The following is a 19,038-nucleotide window of genomic DNA, read 5'->3' on the forward strand; positions in this document are numbered from 1 at the left end:
AAACTTTTATGCAGATCAGATGAAAATCTCATGCAGCTTGCCCTGGCTTGAAAAGGTTGCAGGGTTTGAATGCCTCAGTTGCAAATCAATGCAATGTGCATGAAATTAGCCTGTGATTTATGGAGGTTGAGTTTTATGCATCTCATTGGCTATTTCTACAGACCAATGAGACAATTAGACTTATCAAATTAGAAATTTAAGAATTTGGCTGGTTGGAATGTTCTCTAAATGAACAACTAAATTGTTACTATACGATAGATTAGGACTATCAAGACAATAGGAATGTTTAAAGACAAACAGAACTCATTGCACATAGCAGCAGTGAATCTGACATTCTTTGGTATAGAATCAAATACTGCCACTTGAAAATCCTAAATTCACCCGCACTTGATTGGAGTTCATAGTATATGTAAGCAAGAAATGTACTCCTTTATCAAATCCCCACATTGACAATTAGCATGATTTAGCCTGCGATAATTACTTTTAAAACATGATGAGGAGTATGTTTTATAGTCTTTGTATAACTTCCTACAGAATTATTTCATGTATTATATTTATTCATTACTTTTGTTAACATATTGTTGTGACATTGTTTATGAAGTTAAGTTTTATTGTTTCTTTTTTGGACATCTTGTTGCATGCACATTTCTTATTGTCTTCATAAAATGCACTGACTGTCAGAGGAAAATGTCACATACTGAATGGGGAACCTCTAAGTGGCACTGGTGATTTTGCTCGCCTCTGTTTACATTTTGTTTTATGACAGCTGTTGGACTGTTCTGTGGAAATGGCAGGTGATCCTCTCTACGTGTGTCCAGTTGTTTTTGCAGAGCTACACACAGGATCCCATACCCTGTTTTATATAGCAGTCTGGAAACTGTCATATAGAAGAATATAATGCTGTGAATACAGTCACCCTTCAACAAGACTGCTAAATCAAAAGCCTCTCTCTTCTGATATTGTCAACAATTCATAAGATATCGACATCCATTTCTTGGAAACTGCTAGAGCAGTTTAAAACAACACAGACACAATTGTTGTCAGACAGCTTTTAATATCTCAGCATAAAATATTACTGTATTAAATTTGAACTTCAAGCAGATATAAAACACTATTTTTAATCCAGCTATGTGTTTAATACCATTAATACAATTACAATGGGCTACTAAATTGACCTGCTTTTGATTAGATATAAGTACAAAATATAAAATGGGCTGTGTTTATTTTTTCTCATTTAAAGATTTTTTTTAAATAGCACACAGTGGGTGTTTTTATTCACATTCTTTTTATTGTCATTTTAGTAATTATTGTTTTGAATGTTAGCAGTATGGCACATTTTGTGCCCAAGGTTTATATTTGTGTCAAAGCGTGTTTTTTTTATTAGGTAAAAATATTATTAATAATCAGTTTATATTCGAGAATATATGGTAGTACATCCATGCAATACATGCATATCCTCATATTTTATGGGAAAATATGGGAATGTTTATTGTGATAACCCTAGTTTCCCAGTCACTCCAACATTGGCTCTAAATGACGTGTAGCACTTACAATTGCGTACTCAACAGACCAAAAAGGTGTGAATATAATGAAGTTCATTGTTAGGGTTTACATATAGGATAGTTTGCTCCAAAGCCCAGGGTCTAGCCCTAAATTTTTCTATTTATATTAATATTTACTCTATAGAAGGTACATTTTGTTATCAAAACCATTTTATAGTTTGAATAAGGACCACAACATGTGCACACACAAATAATTTTATATGTATTGTATAAGAGGGATATATAAGCCCCAATTTTAGAATTAACACTTTAGATTAATTAATCCCAGTATATATCCCATGACTAATGGCAACAGGCTGAAAGTTTGCATTTAAAAAATGATCATTGACCATCTAATCTGTATACTAAACACAGCAAAAATAATGAAAAAAAACTTTCAATTGTAACTGGATAATTCCTTACAATCTATATAGAGCTATCATATGAAAGTTACAACAATGTGATAGACAACTGTAGCCACGCTCAGTCTTCTTAGAGGTTTGGGGATTCTGCCTTGCTACTCTCAGCCACTGCACACCAATGAGGATTATCCTACAAAAGTGTAAAACTCAACTGCCTCATACTTCTTCAAATTTCTTCATGTGCAGAGTAAACCAGGTGGAAGAACTAATTGGTATATTGGCAAACTAGATATGGCACAGTACAATATATGGATCAGATCATGAGGGGACTTTACCGTTGGTATATTCCTGTTCTTTGAGATGGCTTAGGTTGATTAGCACTGTTTTTTTGTAGTCATTGGAATTGAAATTATATTTTAGTCTCCTTTTTTTTAGGCCACGGGAGCAATCTAGAGAAAAAAAGCATCAATCAAAAAGAAAAAAGTACAAATACCATCATTCTAGGTCTGTAAACAAGAAACAGAAAGAAGTTACCCCTCTGTCTGCACAAAACAGCACATACTCCACCAAGATGACAGTAAGTTATACAGCATTGTCCCTTTTTACTTGTGTACTCATTATATAGATGGATGCAGCTTACTGAAGTTGTTCACTTTTAATGCTGGATGGGTCTGAAAAAAATGAGTGGCATATGTACCTATGTGATATGTAATTTAGGGTTCAGTACCATAGTTTTTTTTCCATAATGGGGAATATTTTAAAGATATAGAAGCATAAACAAAAATTTGCCAGTTTTATAAGGGTTTACTGTTTACAATGTCTTATTAGAATCTCAATCACCAAAAAGTAGCAAAATCTTTCAGATTTTTTGAAAAACATAAATACTGCAGGTGATATCTGAAAATGTTTTTGTTTATTTTAGACCAAAACATTGCAAAATACATTCCAATGAAAAGCAACTGTTCATACCACCCACCTGCCCTGACCCTAATCCTCTTCTTAGCAGAGACCTTTACTTTTCCTATTAATGTTGTACAGACACATCTACATTCTGGCCAGTTTAGGTGGACTAATCTATTTTTAGATATGTTGTAGAAGCCTAAAAGCTAGTCTTGGGGCTTCCATTTAATAGTCCACATGCCCTTCTCACACAGTAAACCAGCATGGCAAAGGTGACACTGTACAAACCCCAATAGCAAGGATGCCAGCACCTACTGGGATTTTATACTCAACCAATATTGTGTTTCAGAGGCACAGTGTTCCCCTGTATCAAGACAACAAACAGAACCTAAACCAGAATGTTCTGTTTGTTACCTTCATAAAAGGAGAACTCTGCACCTCCAGTAAAAGATATGTGAGTACTGACATCTTTGCTATAGGGGCTCATGCAGACTCCATGAATGCAAGGTAATGCCTGAAATTGAAACAAGGATTTCAATGCATCAGTACTGACCACTTCGAATTTATACATGTGCAATACTGCCATAAATGACTTTTGTGCAGTAGTACAATGCAGACCAGAAATATTTTTTGAGCAAGAAGTAATTTTGAGCATTTTGGCAATGTAAGTAGAGAGAAAACAAATAAAATGGTTAGTGTGGCTTAAGGTAGCAGACAGCCTTGAAGTAACATAGGTCTACTTCTCGTGTTGGCTGGTAGCCTTGATTTTATTGTGTATTGTTGCAGGTATTAAATAAATGGGGATCAATAGAAAAAAATAATATCGACCTAGTAATATAGGAAATCAGAAAACAATAAGTAAACAAGCTATAGGTTTACTAGGGATACCATGATTAATGATCAGTTGTCCCTGACTAATCTAATCATTTCATGACAGTTGATAGGTAACTGTAACCAACCCCACTCAAGTAATTTAAGAATATCTGATGCTATGTCCACAGAAAAGCAAAATGCAATGTTTCTGCTAGTCCTAGATCCTAATACTTCAATACTCCAAGGGGACCCTGGGCATCTACTAGACCTGTCCTTTCATCCTGTAAAAAATGCCCTCCATCTCCCTTTGTGGGACAAATGTAATTCTGTGTTGGAAATTAGGACTATATTCTCTTTCTGTTTCACTAAACTTATAAATATTGCAAAAATAGCTTTTGAGTTTATGACAAAATCTTATTAAATATGAAAGCATTGGCAACAGCTGCTGTTATAACAGCTGCCACATACTAATTTAAATGACCATGGTATGTAACACTGAAGTAGTTTAATAAGTAAATAACTAAAACCCCCACTTACATTCTAATTGCAGTTGAGATTTTTTTTTCTCTTCTTATAAAAAGAGATGAGTTTGCTCAAGTTTGTATGTATGGAAGTGCCTTAACGGAAGTGACAGTGTAATCCCCCGGCTGTATTATGTCATACTCTTAAACAGTTCTCTGCTTCCGTCATATAGGATTTGGACAAAGAGTTTGTGCATTTGGTAACAGTAAATAAAGTCTGTATATGATTTATGTATACTTTAATAGGCTTTAGTCTGCTGCTTTCAGTAGGTTTGCAGTAGTAGAAATTCCACAATGGCTTTTTTTTTGCTTTTAGGGCCAAAGGCCCTCCAGTTGTGCTCATACAGTAGCAGTTTTGGTTTTGGCTTTACATGTTGGCACAGTGGTAAACTTAATGGTAGCACTGTGTCTTGCTTCACTACAGTCCTGTGCTCAAACCATACCACTTGTGTCTACATGGAATTTAATTGCCCCCCTTCTCCCCTGGTGTTCTTTTTTTCTGCTATTGTACACAATATACTGGATGATAACTACTCCAAAACTGTGATTGTATATCTGTGTGAACGGTGGAATTAGCAGAGATTAGAGTATAGTAAACTCGAGTAGGCAGAGGCTGATACGAATAAAGGAAAGGTACTATACTGTATATATAGCTTTAAAATGCTGGGTAAAGTTATCATGAGGACTCATGTGAGACACCTTGGTAATGGCCTGAGAAAATCTGGTTGGGCTTCAGAATAGCCCAGAAATTATTGAAATCTATGGCATAACTAGTGTGGTCTAAAAATAGTGATAGAAATGGTAGCATTACGAAAAATCACACATATGACTTATTTACTATGCAAGTTTACAGATTGCTGCAACATGCTTTTGCACATAATTACTTCAAGGTGTTATATACAATGTATTGTAAATACTTGCAGCCAGCCTGCTTTATTTCATGTGATACATGTATAATCAACAGACGGCAAAGTGTCTGCCTACTCCCTACAATGCTAAGCAGGATTCTCAAGCAGTTAGGGGTGATTTGAGAGATAAAAATAAATGACACTTTAAATGCCAGCGTGGGTTATCAATTTCCCTCTCCCTGATTAAATGAATTGCAGGCTGTGTCTATAAAAGAATTCCCCGGAGGGTAAATTTAGCTGGATGAAATACCAAGTGGCTTTCATTAGGTTTATTTCATTAAACACTATGTAACCATCAATGTCTTACTCTGTGCACATTAAGGCTCTTTACTGTTGAATGTTTGGAGGGAGGCAGCCTTTATGTACTTTCTGGAGTGTATAAGCTCCTGCTGGGGTTTACAACATGCAGAGCAAGCTTTTATCATAGCACCATTACTACTTTTGCCCATTCAATGTCAATGTGCCCTAAAAGGCAAGAAAGATGTAGACATTACTGGCATCAAATCTGCAGTTTAATCTGTAGGTCCATATGTTTACCCTATTCTTCCTCACTTGTGATGCTTAAGTGTATAAATGATATATACATATCTTTAGGTTCAGTTTAGAAGTATTGAACTAAAAAGACAGGCTGCGTAAAAAGTTCTAAAATATAAGTTAAAAATAAAATTAAAAGTTTCATATGAGAAAATTCTTAGGCCAACAGTGTATTGGAACCAAATATAGGTTTGCTGGTCTGGTTGGTCCCTTTTTATAAATAACATGATCCTGTATTCAAATTTCAATTTAATATAATTCATTATATGATTTTTTCCCTGAGGCTTATCTATACAGGCTACCTGTAGTGTAAAGCAGATGTACTTTCTGAATATATCCAGACTATGTGATAAAGTAATTTAGTGAAACCTGTAAGGCTTGAGAGATTTATTCCCCATTGATATCAAATGCAGTATGCATTACAAACATCAATATGTATACCTATGTACCTATGTATGATTAAAAGCAGACTGTTTCATAACCAAATCAAACTACTCATGTGAGAAATTAGGTAAATACATTAAGAGATGTTTAACATGCAGATCCAGTCTATTGTTTCTACCAACAAAATGTAACTTGGGAATTATTTTCTCTTTTTTTGGTAGTTGTTCCACTAAAGAAGTATAATATGTTCACTTAACAAAGTAATTCTGATTTCACATTAATCATCAAATTATCTACAATACAAATTCATATTTCTTTTTAAATTTCCTTGAACTTGATTGGGTATTCAAACACTTCTGCAATTATTTCATTAAGGTGAGTGAACAATGACTTTGTTATGTGGACATTCTTCCTTCATTTAGTATGTCATTCCTGATATCTGACCTATATAGATCATTTTTGTAGAATTGTTAACAATAATGCAAATATTTGTTAAACAATAATGCACAATGCCCCCATATGACCAGCTTAATTTTCCTTTCAACAATATATTTCTAACCTACCGTACAGTATATGACAGTTTTATTTTTTTACCCAAGTGGAACCCATGTAATATTTTTGAGGCCTCTATGTATCCTCGTTAAAACTAATTTATTGGTAGTATTGCATTTTGTCTTTTCTGGTAAGAATGCTATTCTTACAGTGGTAGTTAAAATGCCACCACAGAACGCTATCTGGCTTTATTCATTGGCTCTGACAAGTGGCATTGACTATGAACTATGCAGGCATCATCAAATGAGAGGTCAACCAGCCACAGCTTAGGCATCCCTAGTAACTTCTAGGAAAAACCAAGGGTTCCACAGAACACTGGTAAGACTTGGTGGTAAATAAAGTCCTATATGAGTTATCAAGATATTGCAACCTATTTGTGGCCAATAAATTTTTGGAATCGCAATGTCGTACAAAAAATAGGAGCTGAAGGTGACAAATTGTCATGAATAACTATTACACCGAGATAGAAGAAGGCCATAGAATGTAAGAAGGGGGAGCCTAGTATACAACAGGTTGAAAAAATGGAACTGTGGCTAATTAGTAATGGTTCAGAGGGAGAGGAAGATGGGTAGGTGAGTAAGAGGTATTTTTTCAGGGCTTGTGTTAAACATAAGAACAAACCAGATTATATGAGGAAGGGAATTCCGGGGAGTAGGAGTAGTTCTAGAAAAGCTATTCATGGTAAGAGGTTGAGCGTGAATAAGTCATTATTAGGTCATGTAGACAGACCTAGAGAGGGCAGTAGGGGTGTGTTTACAGTATGTAAAAAAAATGACAAGAGCCGTGATTGAAAGGCTGTAGTTTCTGTTTGATTTCAAGGGGAAATTGATGTCGATGGCAAAATTTGAAGAGATATGCAGTAGATGAAGAATAGTGAGAAGGATAGATAAGTCTAGCTCCAGTATTCATGATAGACTGTAGAAGCGAGAATCTAAATAGTAGAATGCCAGGTGAGAGGATAAAACAGTAGTCGAGAGATTATAAGAGTATGTAACAGGTGTTTGGTGGTCTCTGGGGTCTCTCCAAGTATTTTTTTATTAAACATAAAAAGAAAACGAATGCTTCATATTGTTCAGGGTCCCATTAGCAGATTTCCCGTCACAAATCTAGGCTTAGCCAAAATGTGATGGAACTTGTTATTGGTAAGTTGTGTATTTTGCTAATGCTTTATATAAAAAGCCAAAAATTTCAGGCCCATCCAGCATTGGAACAACTGCAGTTTAGCAGCTTCATTCATTACAATTGCAACAAGTCAATTTAAAAGTGGTTAGAAGAAAAACCAAATACAAAGAGTTTATGCTAGCTAAAAACCTAAAGAAATTGGGGGTGACTTACTGAAAGTGTATATTTTTCACTTAACCACATGAACCTGCAAGCACCCAATTAAGTGCCATAGAGTGAAAACACTTTTAGTATATCAACTCCATTGTGTTTTTTACTTCACTCGTTTCTGCTCACCATGAGCTGTCATTTTAAAATCAGGTGCCTTATAGCCAAGGTCATGGTTATTGGCCAACATGCCCACGATACTCCCCTTCGCCTAGCCAGCTAATATTAAAAAAAGATGTAGCCAAACAAGAGGTGATACATTAAACAAAGCAGGACAAGCCAGGTCAATAAACACAGCACTTATACCTAAATACCTAAAAATAAGTACGGCTGCTATAACCTACATGCTGCTTTGTATATTAATAACCATAAAATGATGCAGCTAAAATGTTTCAGTTAAAGTAGAATGAAGACAAATTCCTCAAACTGCATTATATTGGATATTATAGTTGACTGTATTGTGCCAAGGCATTTTTTATTTGGGAAATCCACCAGTTATTGCCATGGGCTGTTTTGTACAGAGAAACTTGCCTGAACAGATGGCACTTTAAAGTCTGATTCATTTCTAATTACCTGCGGTTGGAAAACTCATTATCTGCCATTTCCCTCAAGCCATATGAACCTCACTTAGTCCGAATACCTGAACAAAGCAATGCACATTATTTTATAGGAGGACATGTTGAATTGTGAGTGGCAAAGTGGTACAATGAATACTAATCTTTCATCGATTATATTTGTACTGACACCTCTTAGTAGAACAAACAATTGTCATGTCTCAACAGTACAGACAATCCTAATGATTAGATGCAGGATTACTATACACTAAATATGACATTTTGTATTACATAAATAAGGAAAACTTCAGGTTTTTGAAAGTCTTCACTGGTTTGAATACCATACATCAGACAATCATAATTATATATTGGAAATTGACAGTTGAGAAATTATTATTTGAGTATGATTGGTTGCCCTGGTACAGTACAGGCAGTTTTTATTCAGGTACTTTGGTAAATGTGGCCTACCGTAAATTGATAGGCAGCTCCAGTTATGAGTTCCTACTGGAAATAAACATATTAAGCTTGTAAAAGCCCATCAGTACACTGAAATTCTGTAAAACAACAAAAGGTCTATATAGTTTAAAGAATACCGACATAAACACACTTCTCCCTTTTATTAAAATGCACAAAATTCTCAGTTTTCCTGATACACACATTGCCGAGCACTTACCTGATTAGTGGAACTGATCCCACAAACCAACATTTCCAGAAGAGTTGATCTCCTGCTTGGAGGTCAGTAAGACCTGCAGTGACCCATGAGACTGACACTTCTGAAAGTGTTGGCTTTCTAGTGGAATTTGGAAGGTTCTTTCCAATGGTCAGAGCAGGGTTCTGAAACTTAGGCAGTAGGGAAGTTGACAATAAAGTTGCCCTTTTTAAAGAAAGGTTAAAAAATGTTTGCCGTTATTATGCTATGATATCCTGGGTAATGAGTAATGACATCATATGATGTGATTGCACATGACTCCATAAAAATGTGTATAAACGTGTAGGTACCAATGTTATGGCCAATAAGAAGCACAGTATAGGGTTTTATCCAGTCTAGACTTGCAAAACACTTGCACCTCCAGAAATCCATATAATTGATTACATTTAATGCATCACTGGTACTTTATTACCCAACAGTGTTGTATATTTACATGAGATCATTTGGTTTTCTATGGGAACCTTCATGTGTACGTTAATGACTGGTGAAGGGAAAAGATATACTTTTCCTTACTTCCAGTTCTCTGATAACTATATTTTAGGCTTAGTGGATTTATAAATATTATATCTAGAAGGGTGTTACACAAATCAGTGTTAATCCAAAATATTGAAGCAAGTTATTTATATAAAAAAGTTGATTTATGGTAATATCCAATCAACTTAGTACAAATTTGTTTATTTTTTTAATGTCATCAGTGCAATGTAATGAGGAGGTGCACACCAGCTGAGTCTTGCCAGCTGTTCTTCCACCCGCACACATTTCCAGGACTAGGCAGTTGTGAGGGAGAGTGAATGTTTGTTTTTGTTGACCTGTAATATGTAATGATGGAATTATGTTACCTTTTTCTTACACCTTACCTACTAAAGGAGGAGTTCCCGCTTGGTAAGTCGCTGATTCCTGACAGATGTTAGGGGTTTTATTAGAGTTAGGCACCTGCTAAATCTGGACTTACAGGGGAAAAAAAATCAAACTATTTGATTAAGGAAAGTCAATCTGAATATCTGTATACTTTATTTTCCTGTTTCTCTTGCCTTTTCTCTATTTTCATCCGGGTACTTTACCTTTTCTTTTTTTTTTCCTCTTTATCATATTGCTTGTTATTTTTTCTTAAGTCATAATGGCTTCATGTTTTTTTTTTTTGTTTAAGTTTAAATTTAAAGATGCTGTATAAATAACATACATCACTTAATGCAGAGGAGCGCTTTTCACATTATTGGTCTCATTTATAAAAGAGTCTCAAGGAAAGAGGTGTCATGATATTCTGTAGTCATTCCTAATCATGCCTCTGTTCTGATAGTGGTGGGACCAGAGACTGAGATTACTCTTCCCTTGGATCCTTTTTTAAATGAATCATATGACATCAAATCAGATAAGGACACAATCAATTATGTACAAAATGCAGTGGCCTATAGCAACCAGTGCTACATTTATTCAAACAAGTTTATATTTGCTTAGATGTCCCGGATTCTGTGCACACCACTCTTTAACGTATTACTAAATAAATTGTAATTGCATATCTCTCAGAACATTCATCAAAAAAAAAAATCTGTTTCTGTGTTACAGTTGGTTTCACCTATACCTATTCTATTTATTTGACAATTAGGTCTACAATCACCTTATCTATTATAAACTCTTGTATTAATCAGACAATGTAAAAGTCTAAGTTATTACAATTCACAATGCCTCTAACCCTTATATGTACATAAACTATTCTGCCTAAAGGGACATTTTTAGGAAAACTGTCTACATTATTAGATTTAATTTAGGCCACCCCTAATTGAGCAATATATGTGGAAACTAACTGTATATTTGTGATAATTGCACCCGATTTACTTCTTCATAAATAGATCCCATAGTCTCAGTTTATCCAAAGCCCAATGGAAGCTATACTTTTTCACACTTGTTATGCAATCACTCTATGAAACAAAGAATTTGGCATTACCATGTGTTTGCAGCACAATGGAGACCAGAACTGAACAGCCACTAGGAACACTGATGGGTGTAAACCTTGACAATAGGCTTCCAACCCAATATTTATATTAGTTACAAATGGCAGTGGTAAAGTTCTAGTTGTGCACTCTAAACAAGCTAAAGAAGTTAGCTACTAATTCTAATATAACCAAGCAAATTGCAATTGGCCTGGATGTTTACACACTACACTCAGTCTATGTCTTTTTTGTATTGATTAATATGTCATACATTTGACTTTCATTCTTTCTTTATGTCAGTCTTATATATAACAAGTAAGGAGCTGTAGGGAATTGTTTTAGAAATACAGAAATCTATGGGTTTATAACAGCAATGACTTTCTTTAGCTTACTGGTATACAGGATTTTACCCTAATCAAGAACCAACTTTGTATGATTGACTCTTTGTTTAGTTTAATCACTGTGACCTTATAGGGTCGTTACAATCATTTGAAGGCTGTGTTTATCGAACATCACACTAATTGTGACTTTCAGCCGCTGTGTATGAAGCTTGTAATTACCATGACCTTGAACAAATTTCAAGGCAGGCCTTAGATTTAAATACACAGCTATTAAATGTGACACATAAATATGGTGAAAGCAAACAGTTACTTCAGCCTTCTCAGCAGGGCTTGCAAGACCAATTACATATCAACACTGATTTCAAGAGTATGTAGACACTAATATAATGTGATGCTCACTGATGCCGGCAGAAAAGCATCACAATTACAGAGCAAATATATTTGTTGTACAGATTGAGGGATAATTAAAGAAATTGTCCACTTTAATCCCCACCGGTGACTTGCAAAAGTCTCTGGCTCTTGCTGTATAAGGTATTCTTGACCAGCAGACCAGCCTATAATAAATCGTTGTAAGAAAACATTTAGGCTCCCTATAAAACAATATAAATACATATGGCCTAATTAGGATAATGCAATATCTCTATGGCATAAACAATGATGTATGTAGCACTCACCCCATGGGGGCGGGCACATTTTACCAGGGTGCCTTCTTGTAGTGTGGCATGGGAAATTCACAGGTTCATGCATATGTAATTTAAGTTTTTTTGTGCAACTCAGCACATATGGAGGTAGCAAAGTGTCAATGTAACAGAATTTCACATCCAAAGTAATCCATCACAGCCAAAAGTGATACCTAACCTTTAGCATCCTTGATGAATTTTAAATCCGCCATGAGAGAAGCATTCCTCCTCTGGATTGGGTCTCACCTTAAGAGACAGTCCAATTCAGGATCAGCAGGATCTTGTCCTAGAGCACCTCTCTTCTGGATCCCTTCTCTTTTAGCTTTTTCTCCCTGAAGCCCTTATCCTTATCTATGGGAAACCTAGCTCATCTCCATCCATGGTACACTCTTTGGGCCTTGGAGTGCAACAGTGCTCACTGGCTGTGACTCCCTCAGCTTAGACCCCATTTGCTGAGTTTTCTACATATTTAACTTTTAATAGAACCCAAAAGAAAAATGCACCAGGGCAGTGATTGGCTGCAACCCTACTAAAGCAATGGTGCCAGCGAACCATCACTCCCTATGGAGAACAGATTCTGGACCTGTCCATAATGCAGGTTTAGCCCCTTGAACCTTCAAGGACCTTGCAATATTAAAAGGATGCTACACATAAAGGAAAGTGCTATTGCTTCAATACACAGAACATAAGTAAACAATATATAAGTACATTATAGAGAAATACTATATTTTAAATTATTGGGCCCATTCATTCTAATAATCATATAAATTGCACAAAAAAGGCTTGACTTTCTATAGGAGTGCTTTGGCCAAGAAAACCTGCCAACAATGAAAATAAAAACATAATTTTATTTATTTTTCATAAAATATAGGCTGCCATTGAAGACCACCTTCATGCTAATGTTGTGGCCTCAGTACATGTGCCTATTAAAGTTGGAGGGAAATCAGAATCCTTGAAATAAAACTTATTTTAAATCTGTGACTCTAAGTAGTACTAGTATATAAGTCACAGTATCTGCATTACAACTAAGAAATTTTTTGAAACAAGAAGTATTCTAAAAAGTGATTTAGCGGTACAGCCTGTATTGTTCCCTTGACAGGTTACAATGGATTGGTTGTTTAAAATGAACATGGATTTGTTAATAAGACAAACAAATTACTTTAGTAAATCACATTGTAAGCTAAACATGTCACCATAGCCCCTTTTCTTCTTCATGTAAGACACACATGTGTGTCTTACATGAAGAAGAACAACATATTATGCACAAGACAACCCCAAGCAGCAGCCTAGGGCTTTGACCTCTCTACTCCTGCAATAAACTATAGAATTAGTACAATAGGTTATAGCTATGTACCTTCTTGTCACAAGACGGAATAGACTTGGCCATTTCAGTATAGACAATGGAAATATGGAGGATTCTGTTGAATTGCAATTTTTATTAATGGCAATTTAAGATATGGAAAGCCAAATCTGATATGTTGCCTCAGGCCACAATAAACTGTAATCTATCCATTTGCAAAGTCTTAAATCTATGTAAGAATAGAGTGTAACAACACAGGTAAATTGGGATTAGTAGCATTTTAACTCATAATGTGTTGCCTTTTTGGTGCATAGTTTAATTACCTTGAGTTGTATCTTATGAAAAAGATTACGCCTTTTGTTTACATAAACAATATTTACATTCTTTTATTGCAGATTCTTCTAATATCAAATAAGATAAGAATTGATGCGAGTTACTGACTTTAAACATGAGACAACAGACTATAACATTTTCTGTAACTGTAATGTATTGTGTATATAGCCAGGAAACTATCATTTATCAAAAGAAGAAAAAGAGTTTAAAAAAGTGTTTACCAATTGACCAGAAGAATCTATTGCTTTCAGTAATGTCAATATTATCACATCAATGGAAAGGATATATTGCAAGTGCCACATTTTTACTCTTAACCTTCTCCCAGGATGCAGTTTTGGACCTAAGTAGCCAATCTCTGGACACTGCCACATGACACATAGTTAGGGCCCCCAGGTCCAACATTGAAACCACAATACAGGAGAGTGTGTTGGGGATACCTGCAAGAGAACCTTAATGGACAAATTAAATCTCTTTAGGCTGACTAAATTTACTTTACATTTAAAAATTACTTGTGCATGCTGAGGAGTGTTTATATTTACCAAACCACGGGGGTTTAGGCAATAAAGCTTCATGATTTTACTAACTGAATAGTAGCAAATTAATTAAATATGAAAAATTGCACCAGGTTATTAAGAGGAAATTTTTCTGAGACCAGATCTGAATTACGTATTACACTTAGTGCTTAGATTGTAATGGTGACAACGGTGAATAAGTTAAATCTACTCATAATTAATAGGTGCTAAATTATTTTGTCTTGATGTGCATTACTGCATTCAGCAGTCCAGAATAATGTTTGAACTCATTCATTTCGTTCTACATTTTCCTGTGCAGTACAGAGGGAATCAGATTGTATAAAGCAGGTGACTTGTCAGGGTACACCAGTTATGACATGAAGGGTTTCTCTTACTAAACCACATAAGATGAATGAGTCATGCAGAATCAAAGGTGTTAGCGCAAATAGCTTTCAGCAACACATCAAAATGAACAGTAATTAAACAAAAAGAGTATCAAAATATAGATAAGGATCAACAATCACAAAAATTATTTCAAAGCACCAATTACAGAGCATGTTCTACTGTATCAACTTTAGAAATTAGACATCCTATTAGACATAGACATCCTGTTGAATAGAACAGTTCACAAAGTGGGTAATGTATAAAGTGTGAGCCAAAAATATCTGGCAACCAATCAGAAGGGATGTTTCGCTTTTGGTATTGCACTGCTGAACTGACAGTTCGAGCTGGTTGTTATTGACAATAAACATTCCTATTATCACCTTTATACAGGTGCTATAATGTATGTACTGTACACTAACCCTGATTTCTACTCATGGTTAGACAAGCCACATTATCAGTTAGGTGATGGCTGAAATAACAGATGCTGCTCTGTCTTTGTCTGGAGACTCATTAAAACAATCTACCGTTCTTGATAACAGCTACATTAAATCTAGAAATACTCCTCTGCAGTTTTGGGTACCAGTTGCTGTGCCAACTATAAAAAAAGCTCTTTACAGATACAGCATTATCTTCCTTTTTTGTTTCTCATTTTCGTTGTCATTCTTTCTTTATGGGTGCATGCCAAACCATGCATGGTGTCCACATCATTGCAGCTCTCTTTGTCTGCAGGCTTCTCTGTAGACTTTTTGTAAAGAGATTTTTCTTTTTGATCTTTCTATTTCTTTTTTCTATTGCCCGCTCCTTTTTTTTTTGTTACTTTTTTTTCTTTTCAGTTAATAAAATATACAGTATATGGAGAATGTTAGAAGAAGTTATTCTGGCAAATGAATGTGACATTAAGTGACTAAGTTGCTTTGCAAGCTTTGGGTTCCACATGTGTCAACACTGTCTTGTGTTTTCAGATTTCCCAATCCGTCCCCAGCCTTTTGGTCACAACAGAGAGTAATGGAGGCTGTCAGAAGGAAGTCACAAACGAGTATGACTCGGGCAATGAGATGTGTTCTCCTCCCTCAACGCAGTCAAGCTCTTCTGTGTTGAAGCTCGGTCAGGAAAAAGACAGCCCACCCCATCAGGGTTTTGGACATGTCCCATCCTCAGTAAAGACACCTAACGGTCATAGTGACAACATCTCGGATTCAGGGAATTCATCAGCAAGCTCTTTTTCTTTTACCAAGGAATCATCACTCCCTTTAGGAGACTCCAGGATACAGGCTAAGAGGTAAGTACATGCAGACAAAGGGAGCCAAAACAACAACCTAATCAGCTGTTTGATTGAGAAAAGACTAATAATTTGGCCTCTCCTTTTGCATCTGCTCACCTGGCTGATATTCTGATGCTTGGGCTGAAAATATTTTAAATTAATTTACCTGCAAAAGTATAAAGGGTCTTTTGCTATATGTTTGCTACAGTGTCTAGCAGGAGAAGCAGTAAATACATTTAAACAGGGGAAAAGGTCGTAAAGCTTCAATTTAAAATAAATGCTAGGATTCTTCACATTTCCTGTCCCATTGACACCAAATGGGTAGAAAATACCTACCCCAATGAGAACACAGCAATAAATCTTACCTTATGCCTTTTCAGCTGGTATTCTCTCTTTACATGAGTGTTTTGCGCAGAGAATTCAATTGGCTGGGAAGAAACAAAGTTAAGATAACCATCATTGGCAGTAGCTGAAAAGATAAAATATTATTATTATTTGCTAACCTATAGAAAGAGTATAGGGATTTCTCCCTATAGGTGAGAAAATAATTGGCTGGTGACCCCATGCTGAATGGATCAGAGAAGGGAGGTTGATTGTTCGTAGGACGCTTCGTTTGTGGATTCATACACTGAAAAGTTTGACATTGTGCCACGATATAGATTTCCATCAGTCTGGAAGATTGTCTCGAGATCCTAATCCCCTACCCTCCTTTTTTGTTTTGGGACCAATTCTTGAGAGAGAGAATAAGAAGTAAAGTTTAAGAATTATGTTGTACAAGGATTTTTTTTTAATATAAAGGGAAAGGTCTCTAAATCTCCTGATGAAGCAGATTAAATTGCTGTGAAACGCATAGAGAACAATATCACCTAGAGATTCTATATGATAATCTTTGATTATCCAATGTCTACTAAAGATGATCCGCTGTTTTATTTTAAATATAAATATACTACTACTATTACTTTTGCTTCCCAAAATGTCCCTAAAGGGTTTGATTTGGTATTGTTGATTTTCATGGGATGTGGCAGTGTTTTCCATATAGGCACTAATTGAAAAAATAAATTTTTTAAATTTTTCGACCTACTGGAAATACATGTTATTAGAGGCATTAGCTTTTTTTTGAGGTCAGCTAGTGTTTTAATCCTTGAAATTTCACACGTATCTACTTAGTTCTAATTTTAATTATGTTCAAAGATGTTATCCTCAGTAGGCTGAAATGGAAAACAAATTAAGCTTTTTTTTATAAAAAGGGAACTTTGATGTAGCATCATATTGCTAGTTTGATTTTCCTTCCTTCCCAAAGCAGCACACATTTTTCTTATCCGTACAGAATAATCACAGTGAGATTATTGAAGATATGTATAATAAGAAATGTATGTAATTCTTCTACAGAGATCTGTCCTCTTGCCTGGGCTGCCTAGGGGAACACAAGAGTGTATCAGACTTATCGCCTGACAGAAACTCTTTACGTAGCCGTCATTCAAGCTCATCATATAGGAGCGCCAGGAGGTCTTACTCCCGCAGCTCAAGCAATTCCATAAGCTCCTATTCTTCATACTACAGATCTTCTTCAAATAGAAGGTCACGAAGTCGGTCAAGCTCTTCAGGTGCAAGGTAAATTTTTTTTAGTACATTTACAAAATATGACAAACATATTCTTGAAAAATAATCCAGTACATCAATGGTAATTATACCAACAATCATTGCACATTGCAAACACCTCTTCAAGGTTGGGTCAACGGGCTTTGGGCTGTGTGGATAAACTTGCCTTTTATATCAGTTTGAGACAATTTTTGAAATCAGGCAGAATTCGTTGACGTGTGCATTTGACCTGTTTAAAACTGCTTTTTATTCTCAAAGATAAGCATGAAGATAATTGGTTTGGATCAAAACAAAACAGCCCTTTTCTGACAGAACATTATTGTGCTGACCCAATATTTCACAACTCTTTTCTTAATTCCACCAATTTTCTGTCTTAGTGACACTCTGTCCCAAAGACAGACAAGAAGTAAAGAAAAATCTATATTTAAATATATATATATATATATATATATATATATAAATATAAAACCAGAGTTTTGTAATATTGTAATGCAGCATTTTTACATTCGATTACTGTCTAGCTAAGCCAGCCGGCTTTAACCAGAGGTAGTCTTTTAGACTACATTTGTTGATGCTAATTCTGAATATTTTTTTGGGATGAAAGTGAAGTTTTCTAATTGGAAATTTCTCTTATTGAGTATAGGTCCTACTCAAGATCTCCAAGCTATTCCTCAAAGTCTGGATGGAAAAGTAATGGAAGCAGGAGCTCTCGTGGCCGGCGGAGTCCAAGTTACTCTCGCTACAGCCCTAGCAGGTATTAGTTGGTGTTCATGATTGATCTGGTTTGACAAATATTTTATTTATTTTCAGTTATCAGGATAATAATAAATGATTATATAGCTATTATAGGTATCACCTGCACTGACATTGTATACCACCAACATAGTGGAATTTTTAATTGTAAATAGAAGTTAACAACCTACAAAGAGCTGATGTATTTTTTGAATTACCATAAAAGCATGTTCAGAAGGACAAAAGTCAACTAATAGTGTATTTTAGCATTCAGTGAAATCATTATTAAAAGCGTAAATATGCTGCTGTCAGTTTTCCTATGAACAGATTCTGAAAGAATAAATCAATCCAAAGTTTTGTTTTTCTACTAGTAGTGAAGTAAATTACTGTGTGAAATATTACTATTTCTAGAGCAATTTAATTCATTGGATTTGATTTCTAATAACTGGATAAAAGAAGGGTGTGTATGATATCTATGATAGCAGTCAGTCGCATTCTATTTTTCTAGTGCAGTAACATTTAGAAATCTAACAAATCCTTTGCACACCACCTCCACCACCATTACTTCCCTTGTGTTTTTGGTCATTAAATCAACCCTGGTATGTAAAAAAAAAAACACACTTGACAATGTTTACTTGTTTTTATGAATTAAACAGATATTATATTCTTTGCTACAGAGACAGAAGCAGCAAGTACAGTTCCACAGAAACTGGAACACGCAAAGGACCTCATAGAACAAGACGCAGCTCTTATTCCCCTATGAGAAAACCCAGGAGAGACTCCCCAAGTCACTTAGAGGCAAGAAGGATTACAAGGTATAAAACATTACAAAATTAAACCAGCTGTAAAAATGGTAGGAAA

The 19,038-nt window shown here is 35.3% G+C and overlaps 1 protein-coding gene across 2 annotated transcripts in view; it reads left to right on the forward strand.

The window, feature by feature from the left end:
• Positions 1-19,038, forward strand: part of SRRM4 (serine/arginine repetitive matrix 4) — a 91,169-nt gene that overhangs the window by 64,970 nt on the left and 7,161 nt on the right. The window contains exons 8-14 of one of the 2 annotated variants that reach the window (XM_072415967.1): positions 2,339-2,432; positions 7,379-7,388; positions 10,482-10,496; positions 15,507-15,864; positions 17,236-17,457; positions 18,089-18,199; positions 18,855-18,992. In XM_072415967.1, the coding sequence (XP_072272068.1) occupies positions 2,339-2,432; positions 7,379-7,388; positions 10,482-10,496; positions 15,507-15,864; positions 17,236-17,457; positions 18,089-18,199; positions 18,855-18,992 (948 nt within the window). Of the gene's footprint in view, positions 1-2,338; positions 2,481-7,378; positions 7,389-10,481; positions 10,497-15,506; positions 15,865-17,235; positions 17,458-18,088; positions 18,200-18,854; positions 18,993-19,038 lie in introns of both variants that reach the window. The other variant, XM_072415966.1, reaches the window with a different exon arrangement.

This window comes from Pyxicephalus adspersus, chromosome 6 (genome assembly GCF_032062135.1).
Source record: "Pyxicephalus adspersus chromosome 6, UCB_Pads_2.0, whole genome shotgun sequence".
NCBI classification, from domain to species: Eukaryota; Metazoa; Chordata; class Amphibia; order Anura; family Pyxicephalidae; genus Pyxicephalus; species Pyxicephalus adspersus.